Consider the following 10,503-nt stretch of genomic DNA (forward strand, 5'->3'; position numbering starts at 1 on the left):
CTCTTCACTTGGCTATCCTTTGAGTCGGATTACCTCTTCACCAACATCGATCAAGCAACAGAGCTGCACCAAAGTAGCAGGGATGGGAACGCACTACTCATAGTTTGTCAGCTCGTAGCCTGGCATCTTGCTCGGGATGAACCGAATGGCATCGTCCGAGCCGACCTGAAACGAAGCAATGTTAATGTCAACCAACTTCTGACAGGCCTGGGGGTTCAGCCATCTCTTTGACCTCTAGCTTGGCCCGGTGTTGCCTTTCCAGCTCGCCAACCCTAGCTGCGAGCTCCTCCTCCTTGCAAACGCCCTGAGTCTCAGACAACTCATCTTAGAGAGCATCATTCTCCTTCATCAAGTTGCTGTTGGCATTGAGCTGCTTAGCAATGTCCTGTTTCAGCTCTCCAGTTATCAACCCGACATCATTGGCACAGACCTCCTTAGATCGGGCCATTTTCTTCTTAACCTCTAGTCAGCCTGTGATCTTGTGCGGCTCCCCATAAAGGTACTTTGCCTCCTTCGCCTTTGAACAAGCGACAGCTAAGTCCTTGAACCGTTGAGCAGCCTCGGCTGAGAAAGTGAAGTAGCGCGTTTTGCATCGAATTAAATGCTCTAGCAGATCGATCCGAACTGCTAGAGTGGGGGGCTAGTGATGAGGAAAAATATGTTTCATTCCTCAGCACGGCTGAAGCGTGTATGCAAACCTGAACAGGACTGACCCACTACCTCGGCCCTCCATCAGGCCGTGTTACCACCTTAGCCCTCCATCAGGTCGTGCTGCCACCTTGGTCCTCCATCAGGCCATGCTGCCACCTCGGCCCTCCATCAGGCCGTGCTTCCACCTCGATCCTCCATCAGGTCGTGCTGCCGCCTCGGCCCTCCATTAGTCCATACTGCCACCTCGACCCTCCATCAGTCTGTGTTGCCACCTCAGCCCTCCATCAGTCCATGCTACCACCTCGGCCCTCCATCAGGTCGTGCTGCCACCTCGGCCCTCCATCAGGTTGTGCTGCCACCTCGATATCTCATCAGGCCGTGTTGCCACTTCGGTATCTCATCAGGCCGTGCTGCCACCTCGGTATCTCATCAGGCCGTGCTGTCACCTCGGCCATCCATCAGGCCGTGCTACCACCTCGGCCCCCATAAGGTCGTGCTGCCACCTCGGCCCTCCATTAGGCTGTGCTATTAGTCACCTCGACTCAACCAACCTATCGCCTTGGCTCGGCACAGTCAAGTAATGCACCCGGAAACGTGTACACATCCACTTCTACATTCAAGGGACGTGATCTTTGATCATGGGGGCAGGGCTCTATCCACTACACGTCATCAGAGGCGTCCACCCCTCTCACGACTTGCACCTCTGAGATCAATGGAGAATATTCCCAGAATCACAGTGTCACTCCCCTCAAGGACTCTACGCCTAAACTGGACTCTCCACAAACGCCTCTCCTTCTTTCTCCATCAGTAGCCTATAAATACCAAGGTAAACCTCCATCATGGGGATGGATCACTCACTCCTTTTACCAGAAAAGCTCTCTTGAGCATCTACTGTGGAAAGATCTGACTTAGGCATCGGAGAGTCCCCTGTCAGGTCAACCCGGCTCTCCCTGTCATCTTTGCTGTGCAAGTCAACTAAAGCACCAGGGACTACAAAGAAGATCACCCAATCAATTTTTACCGCATCATAACCTAACATAACCTAAATCTATTTCAATTATGTATTATTGTTCCTTTTGATTTGCAGGCCGTATCAGTAGGAAACATCACCTCAAGTGGAGAAGCACCACCACTCCTTGGTTGCCAGACACGTCTTAAGGGATCATCACATTGATCAATTGTGTTAATCGAATCAGGTTTTCATAAAAAAAGAAAAAAAAAAAGTGTTAATCGAATTGGGGTCCGGGATAATATAGATCAGTTAAGATTAGAAGCCTTAACTGGCGAGATCTCCAAAAGAGAACATATGTGATTAAGGGACATCGCATTGATCAGTCTTTTAAACATTCTTTTGAGAATGTACGACCGGCTATTTCCTTAATTGCACATTCTTCCCCTTCTGTGGAAGAAGGAGGGATTCGAATCTCAATGCCGTCCATCCATCATCCGCAGGTGACCAGTGTACAATAACAGAGTGAACTTGACCTTGAATCCTCCTCTTAATTAAACAGGGGACAGGGAATGAGAAGTGAAGACGCTGTAGGGAGATTATACCCTCCCAAGCTTTTTCATTGCTGCAAGTCCGACTGAACTCCTTAGACAAACAAGTCTTCCATGGGCTTGGCGCATGGCAGAAGCCAGTCCAGTGCGATATTCCAACAAAAAGAAAGTAAATACCGTCCAAAATACTGGTACGGGTGCCTAAAGAAGGACCTTTCTTCTATATGCCGGTGGATCCCTTGGTCGTTGGTTCCATTCTCCGCTGGGTGGACTTATATACATATGGACATTGGAGGTCGCTGCTCCTGTCTGGTTAATTGGAATTCGCTTCTTATTCCCTCCCTCCATCGAATTCCTCCCTTATGATTCGGCAATTAGGCAGCACAAGATCTGATTTTGCAGCTTCCCAACTAGAGATGGAAGAAAGATGAGATTGTAAACATAGAAAAGCGAGAGAGGCTGTGAACGGTCGGTCAGAGCCTCAGAGGGCCCTAGCGAGTAGAGGAGGCAACAGGAAGAGTGGAAGGCAGAGAAGGGGCAAAAATGGCAAAAAAGGCAAAAATGTCTACGTTGTGTGAGGGCGGCGTACTGTTTTGGGTAGTTTCGTAATAGTGGATTATATTTTTTTTAGTAATTTTGTCAAAGGAAAAGATTACGTCGGTAATTTTGGGTAATCAAATCTTGCAGAGTTTTCCCCGGAAGATATATCAATCTAGGGATTATCTTCAATTTTCATCTCTCTAATCCTCGTATCCGGAATCCCCAATTCCCTTCCCTTGAGAGAGAAGATAGATCTTCCCTTCATTTCCTGAAAAGTCAAATTTAAATGGTCTGGTTGTTGCCTTCATTTTAAAATTAGAATTAAGACCTCCCCTTGTCCCGGACTCCCTCCGGTATACTCCATCATCATCTTCCATTCTCCATCTATAGAAGCAAACCAGAAGCCAAAGACGACATCACAACGACAAGAAGAAATATAGAATCAATCCCCCCCCCCCTCCTCGTTTGCTCGTTGACATACACGTCCAGGCCGTCTCCAGGTCCAGGCTCTGAGAAATGGTCCGTGGCTGGTTGACTGGTGCGAGGAAAGTTGTTAACCAAAGAAAATCTTTGCACAAGTTCTGGAGCTCACATTTCTCCAGAAGAGTCAATTTTTAGTCACCCGTTCCAGAGTCCGTTTCTCATGCCACCCCCTCCACAGCCACAGCCACAGCCACACCACATTCCTAAATTTTGCCGTCTATATATCTAAGATCTAGTACTAATTCTGGATGAAGGTATCAAAACGTAAAATCTAGAGAAATAAATGTGAGAGATGACTCCCGCTGGAGTAGCAAGACCGCTAGGAGGTTGTAACCCGTCAGGGCTTAAATATGGTGCTACTTCACATTCACAGTCGATGTTAGGGGTTGTGAATTTTCCCCACTACAATGACGTTCGCTTCGACAGGAGGTTTAAGAGTTGGTCTCTCTCCCTCTCCTCCGTCTTCTCCGGTCCCAAATCCAAGTTTTCTCCGTCGGTCAAGGCTGTTAGTGACTCCAACATGGCTTATGTCAACGGCAAGGTGGGTACCGAGATTCCTGCTGGTTGGCCTGATTCCCAAGAACCATCCGAAAATGACCATCCTCGAGCTGGACTAGTTTCTGGTAACATTCATCTTCCGAGTTTCTTCCATTTGTTTTCTTTACATTTGACGCTTCATTCAAACCTCCATCACCCTTTGAAGTTTAGAATAGGTGGAGTGCATAGCTTTTCAGTTGTGTCGGAAACCAACTGCTGTTGCTACAAGAAGTTGGTTAAGAACTGTAAACACAAGCACGCGAGCGAAAAGTAATAGTAAGAATGTAGTTCATTGGATGAATAGGGTTTGGTTGGTTGGTTGTTTGATCGATTCAACCATTTGGGCATTTTTTTTGTCCTTTCAATTTGGGCAATACAGGTTTCTGATATTGTATTTGGCTAGGGAAACGTCACCATGTGATTTCGACTGTTGGGAATTCAACAAACATCATGTGGCATGAATGCTCAATTGGGAAAATTGAAAGACAAAAACTACTTCAGCAGAAAGGATGCGTTATATGGATCACGGGTCTCAGTGGTTCAGGTTTGTTGTTGCTATTATCCAATTCTAGTTTACTCGTTAAAATTTCACTTAACTTGGGTAAACATCAAAGACTATAGTCAATGACAACCCCCCTTTTGCCTCATGTCATGTCCTCCATATCTCTATGAAGAAGATATCACCGGTAGACATGTTTGCTAATATCATTTTAAGTTCGGATATCACAGTTTTTGGGCCACACCCCTTTGCTCACATTTTATGTTATAATTCTACTACTTATTGAACTATTTCCTCTGTCTCCTGGTTTTAACTTTTAAATTCTGATTACATATCTATGACATGATTTGCTTTGATTACAGGAATTTTTTATGATAAATGTCAAAATTTTGAATGTTGGCATTCCACCACAGTTTTGTGGGCATTAACAATGCTGTTTAACCTCATGGGTGTGACTTTTTCATCTAAGATAGGTTTCTTAATAGAATAAGAGGTGTCCTCATTTGAAAGTAGTCAAAACAGAATTTAGAAGGGGGTCCAAATGTGAGCTTATTTATTACTCTTTTCAGGAATTTTTAGTTCAAGTTTTATGAAATGCAAATCACCTGTTTTTGAGAGGCAGTGGTTCCTTTTATGGTCAGCATCACCTTTGTTAATCATTGGGATTTTACATGGTGCAAATCATAGGGTCCTGGAGTGGAATGGAGACGGTTCTTAGCTTTGATATTTTTTTACAGTGTGTCCATTCACAGGATTTGAACCTACATCTTTGTGCTTGTAACCCAAGCTTTTTACCATTGCACCAAGCAACATTCCCACTCTTTGGATCTGTCTATAGCAATTCCTCTTGATTTAAGTTCTGATTTGTAATTTCAGATTAGGGGATTTTCTGTCTATTCAAATCTGATTCTTTGGGTATTAAATTTGGGTTCATTTATTGCTTTGATTTCAGCTTTTCCTTAAGTAATTTAAAACCCTGAAGTTTATTTCTAATGCTTGTGGTTCCCTATTCCCTGGTCTGATAATGTGTTTTTCCAAGTTATTCCAACCTCTGCTCTACCAGTGGTACAGTCCTGTGTTCAGCCTCTCTTTGATCTCCTTTGGGCATTTTCCGGATTATTGAAACTTTGAACAGGAACATTGGTTATTTTTAGGTTCATTCTTGGACCAGGATGTATGGCATCACTTTCAGATGTCCCTCACATTTGTATATTCTTTGCAAATTGATTTAATTTTCGAGCAAAATATGTTTGTCTGGAAAATTCTGCATTGTAATTGCTTTTCAGACTACTGGTACAAGTAGTCTGAGTACATCTTCTACTGGGGGAAGAAATGTACGAAGGGTAAAATGGATTACAGGTTTGGTTGAACGAAAACCATTGTAGATACAACACAAAATGGACACTTTGTGCTAATAGAGGTTAGGTAAACACTAGATGTACCAAGACAGTAAAAAGTGTCAGCTCTGACTGTTTTGAAATGCAATTGAATTTAATGCAGGGATTTGGGAGTGAAGTTATCCTTTGAAAGTGCACAGTTCTTGGAATAATCAGCATATAGTTTCACATTCTATTGTTGCTTAGTGATATCCATCACTATGGTTATCAGAATACTCTTAGAAACTGAAAATTGAATAAATAAATTGGACCTTAGTAGTGGAGCCTAACTAGAAATGGTTGGGGACGCATCAACACCAAGGATGGCACAAAGTGAGAGATCCTATGTGAAAAGCTATTAGATGTCACTCATGTAGCCATGTAGGAGATTGCATTATGACAGATATTGGGTAACAGGTAAAGGTTGAAGGTTGAAGGTTGTAGGTAAAAACACATTCTTTCATTAGCATGTGATTGCATGGAAGAGGGTTTTTATGTGCATGCTTCAAGTGAATGTCATTCTTTCTGATAGGGGTATTAAATAAAAAATTTTGGAGTTCTTTCTAGCAAAGTCTTTACACATCAGAGTATGTCTAGGATCCTCTTCAGACAGATTGAAATTTAATCAAAAGAAATGAAGATAAGCAGCTTATTGCAGAAACATTAAGCAGAGGGGGTGGTATATGTTATTAAAGCTAAACAAGAAGGCTTTAGGGCTAGATAAATTTAACCTCACCTATTGTTATGCTCAAGGGTCGTACGGTAAGATATCATGAACTTGTTTGCTGAATTCATGAAGGAGTATATGATACAATATTTTTCTTGACGTGTTCCTAGAGTGGGTGGAACAGAGGATGTTGAAGATTTTGGCCTGGTCATAATCAAGATTTGAAGAAGTTATGGAGGATCAAAGGATATTCCTAGAGGGCGTAAACATATTGTATGGGGTTTTAATTGCTACCGGATGCATAAATTTGGGTTTGGTGGAAATTGGAGAAGCTGGATTGAAAAATGTATAAACAATTCATCAGCTACTTTTGTCATAATGAACAGGTCTCTCAAGGATTTTCTCCAAATTTCATGTGGCACTAGACAAGGGACCCCTTTTCTCTCCTTATTCCTTTGTTTCTCTTTGTGACCAGGGCATTTAGCTGAGGAATGTCTGCTAGATGTCATCTCTGCTCACAAAATGGCATTAGGCTGTTTAGTTCAACTTTCTTGTTCAAATGGACTTTTCCTTCAATTTGTTTAAGTGATTGTTCCCTTTCCATATGTGGATTTTGTGTCATGGACTTTGTGACTTTATTACGTTTATATTTAACGCTCAACTGCTACATTCGACCCCTAGTTCGTCGAGAGGAGAGCTTGAGACGAGCAACTTGCAGTTGAGTAGTCTCCCTTCCTTTCTTTCAAAACCAAGCTTCTTGAGCTTCTTGAGCTTCTAGTTCTCACCTTCTCTCTGCCTTGTCTGCCTTTTCGTAAATTTCCAGGGAAAAGTACTGTGGCATGTGCTTTGAGTCGGGGTTTGTATAATAGAGGAAAGTTGTCCTACCTCCTTGATGGTGACAATATTAGGCATGGCCTTAACCAAGATCTCAGTTTTGCAGCAGAAGACCGTGCAGAAAATATACGAAGGATTGGTAAGTATTTGCCTTAAAAGTTATTCTTTTTCTTTTAATCATGCTTTTATATTATTAGCAGTTAATTCGTGTAGTAGTGACTGACACAAAAGCTAAGTCCCTCACCCGCCTGCAGGATAAATTCATCTCAGAGTTTAGTTAATTTATTTAAGATGATGTATTTTAAGGTTCTTGAAAAGGATTCTTTGGCAAAACTATTTTGTTCTCATGATACCTTTCATCTGCTTTTAGGGGAAGTAGCGAAGCTCTTTGCAGAAGCTGGTATTATTTGCATTGCCAGTCTGATATCTCCTTACCAAAGGGACCGGGATGCATGCCGTGCATTAATGACTGATGGAAATTTTGTAGAGGTTTGAACCTCAGATTACCTTGAATTTTGAAGCAAGAGCAATCAATCCCGCATTACCTAGGAATTAAATTGAAAGTGATAGTTTATTTATTTATTTATAATAATTTTTTAAGAAAGGAAATTGAACCTCTATGTTAAGTCTGGGCTAACGACACTTGCACTGTATTCAGGTCTTCCTAGATGTGCCATTGCAAGTATGTGAGGCCAGGGATCCAAAGGGCCTGTACAAGCTTGCTCGTGAAGGAAAGATCAAAGGTACCTTTAGGAATATGTAATTGACAGGGGCACGTCTGATTTATAGTTTTTATCCGACTATTCTAAGTTGGTTGATTATGTTCTCTTTTTGGATTCTGTTTCTAAAATTTGACTCTGTTAAGACTTGTTACCTAGGAATTGTGTATTAGATTAATTTTCCGGACATACTGTTGTATATTCATTTTTTTCGACTTTGCCTGCTTCACTCACAACATGCTATTGCCATCATCTCATTGACTTCCAGTAGGAAGGTAATCCTGTCACTCGTGATTTTCTGCTATTCAACTTTGACTAACTTTATCATTGAGGTGTATCTTTATGGATGATGGTGACGATTACCATTCTACATTAACACTCAAATGTATTTTAAAATACTGATTTTTTTGCCACATTTGGATTTAGGGTATATGTAATTTTCTATTAAATGGATGACTTACAATGTTATTGAACTTATGTTGGTATTTTGCTGCAGATTTTACCGGTATCGATGATCCATATGAGCCACCTTTGAATTGTGAGGTTTGTATGCCCCAAAAATTCTTCTTTGTGAAAGGACATAGCTGAAGATACACGAACTGCACATAATACATATATATATATATATATATTGGTATGACAGTGCCTGAAAAGAATTGTATGCCATTCAGAGGTATCGTAGTTGCATGTGGCTAGATACTGTTTCCCATGATTATTGCAGCATTGGGATGAGGGAAATACAGAACATTGACATCCTGACTATGAGAACAAGTATTATCCATAGAGCGTAATCCTGCAATATCTGTGTGACAATGCTGAGTTGACAGCTTGGGATTACATTTAGAGATGTCAGGATGGTAATAGATGACACACCTGTGTGGAATGCTGCAATACGGGTTTTGTAACCTGGGCTATACCTGTGTTGTAATAGTAGATGACACACCTGTGTGGAATGCTGCAATACGGGTTTTGTACCCTGGGCTACATGTGCAGACTTATTGCCTACTAAGCAAAGTGGTGTCTACATGCTAACATCCTACAGGAGGCTCAAACAAATGTGCATTCAGAGATGATGCCTTCTGAATATGCTATTGCATGCTGTGGTAGAATGTGGTTCTATTGTTTAGGGTCTCTGAGCATTTTTTGATGTTGAAAAGGTACCTGACATGGGAGATGATCTTTTTTTCCTCAGATAGTATTACGGCACGGAGGAGCTGGTGCTTCCCCTTGTGAGATGGCTGAAAAAGTGATATCCTACTTGGAGGAGAAGGGGTTCCTGCATGCGTGAGTACTTGCATTACAAAGAAAGCTGCGTAGTCCTTAGCCTGTGAAGCTGCCCTTTTAATTGTATAGGATTGCAATAAAGATGACCAAGTTATATCTGTCCCTGATTCTTCAATTGCTCTCTGGTTCTTAATCGATTAATTCATGTTTTTCCTGTCTGTTGAATGCTTCATTGTTCTGTGCAGCGTTATTATTTTGAATGTAAATGAAAGGTGGAATTGGTTTGATTGAATCTTGCATTCGAATATGGGTGCAAGTGTGAAAAATAGATTCCGTATTCATTGATTTAGCAATGATTTTAAAAGACAAGACCTCCAATTTTCCTGATAGTTGCGAAGAGAGGGAGAGAGGGAGGGAAGGGTTAAACCATGAAAAACTATTTAATTTGTCCATGGGAACAACTTTCTTATGGCTAAACCATGCAACTCACTGTTTATTATGTGACAAGGGTATAAAGGAATCTACATGTACAAGGACAGTATAGCAATCTTATTCCCCCCATAATTAATTTGATGTTAGGTGGAGAGGTCTCTTTTTCTTTTGGTAGAACGGAGGAGAGTTCTCCCAATGACTGTGTATGAAGGCTCTGCTTATGGACCTCTTCTCTACATGATGAACTCAGATGCTGGGGAAATTACAGTTGTGATATGTAGGGTTTAATTTAGGATTGTTCGTCAAAAATGCTATGAATAATTCGGTTGAGGGTTCTCTGTGTTGCGGAGGAGAAGAGTGCACCAATGAGGTTTGGTGGAATGGTTTTGTATATAGGACGGTGTTATAGCAAACACCAACAAATACAAAAACAAACAAAACTAGATCCGTACAACACAGAGATTTAATGAGGTTCACACACCGGTGCGGTGTGTTACGTCCTCGGACGAAGAATAAGATGTTTCATCATGTAGAAGAGATATCACACCTAAGTAGCGACGAAAAAACTCACCCTGAAACCCTAGTTCGAAAACCCTCCCAATTTCAATGACTTGCTCAACAAGATGATAGTATATCATATACTCCTCAAATTGCAATGATTTGCTCAACAATATGATAGTACATCATATTCCACCCTAGTTCAGTGGAACGGTTTTGTGTATAGGATGGTGTTATAGCAAACACCAACAAATACGAAAACAAACAAAACCAGATTCGCACAACACAAAAATTTAACGAGGTTCACACACCAGTGTGGTGTGTTACATCCTCGAACGAAGAAGAAGATGTTTCATCATGTAGAAGAGATATCATACATAAGTAACGACGAGAAAACTCACCCTGAAATCCTAGTTCGAAAAACCCTCCCAAATTGCAGTGACTTGCTCAACAAGATGATAGTACATCATATACTCCTCAAAGTCGCGGATTGATACATCGGGTTTCAGAACTAGATCTCAGAAAACTTCTCATTCGGGTCTT

The 10,503-nt window shown here is 41.6% G+C and overlaps 1 protein-coding gene across 2 annotated transcripts; it reads left to right on the top strand.

Annotated features, from left to right (window-relative positions):
- Window positions 1-2,031: 2,031 nt before the first annotated feature.
- On the top strand, window positions 2,032-9,322 carry LOC122074533 (adenylyl-sulfate kinase 3-like). Of its 2 annotated transcripts, XM_042639402.1 has the most exons (8): window positions 2,032-3,797; window positions 4,115-4,255; window positions 6,935-6,970; window positions 7,077-7,226; window positions 7,458-7,576; window positions 7,746-7,830; window positions 8,303-8,349; window positions 8,999-9,322. In XM_042639402.1, exons 1-8 carry the CDS (start codon window positions 3,467-3,469, stop codon window positions 9,092-9,094), a joined length of 1,005 nt encoding a protein of 334 aa, XP_042495336.1. In that variant the 5' UTR covers window positions 2,032-3,466; the 3' UTR covers window positions 9,095-9,322. The 2 variants fall into 2 exon arrangements, with proteins under 2 accessions (XP_042495336.1, XP_042495337.1); XM_042639403.1 differs by lacking the exon at window positions 6,935-6,970 and having other exon boundaries at window positions 2,038-3,797.
- The last annotated feature ends 1,181 nt before the right edge of the window (window positions 9,323-10,503 follow it).

Source organism: Macadamia integrifolia, chromosome 3 (genome assembly GCF_013358625.1).
Source record: "Macadamia integrifolia cultivar HAES 741 chromosome 3, SCU_Mint_v3, whole genome shotgun sequence".
Classification (NCBI taxonomy): domain Eukaryota; kingdom Viridiplantae; phylum Streptophyta; class Magnoliopsida; order Proteales; family Proteaceae; genus Macadamia; species Macadamia integrifolia.

What these genes read in the sequence shown, in the direction of transcription:
- LOC122074533 (XM_042639402.1), top strand. Translation starts at nt 3,467, where the DNA reads ATGACTCCCGCTGGAGTAGCAAGACCGCTAGGAGGTTGTAACCCGTCA. An exon ending in TCGAGCTGGACTAGTTTCTG is followed by an intron (nt 3,798 to 4,114) that starts GTAACATTCATC and finishes GTATTTGGCTAG; the next exon opens with GGAAACGTCACCATGTGATT. An exon ending in CACGGGTCTCAGTGGTTCAG is followed by an intron (nt 4,256 to 6,934) that starts GTTTGTTGTTGC and finishes TTCGACCCCTAG; the next exon opens with TTCGTCGAGAGGAGAGCTTG.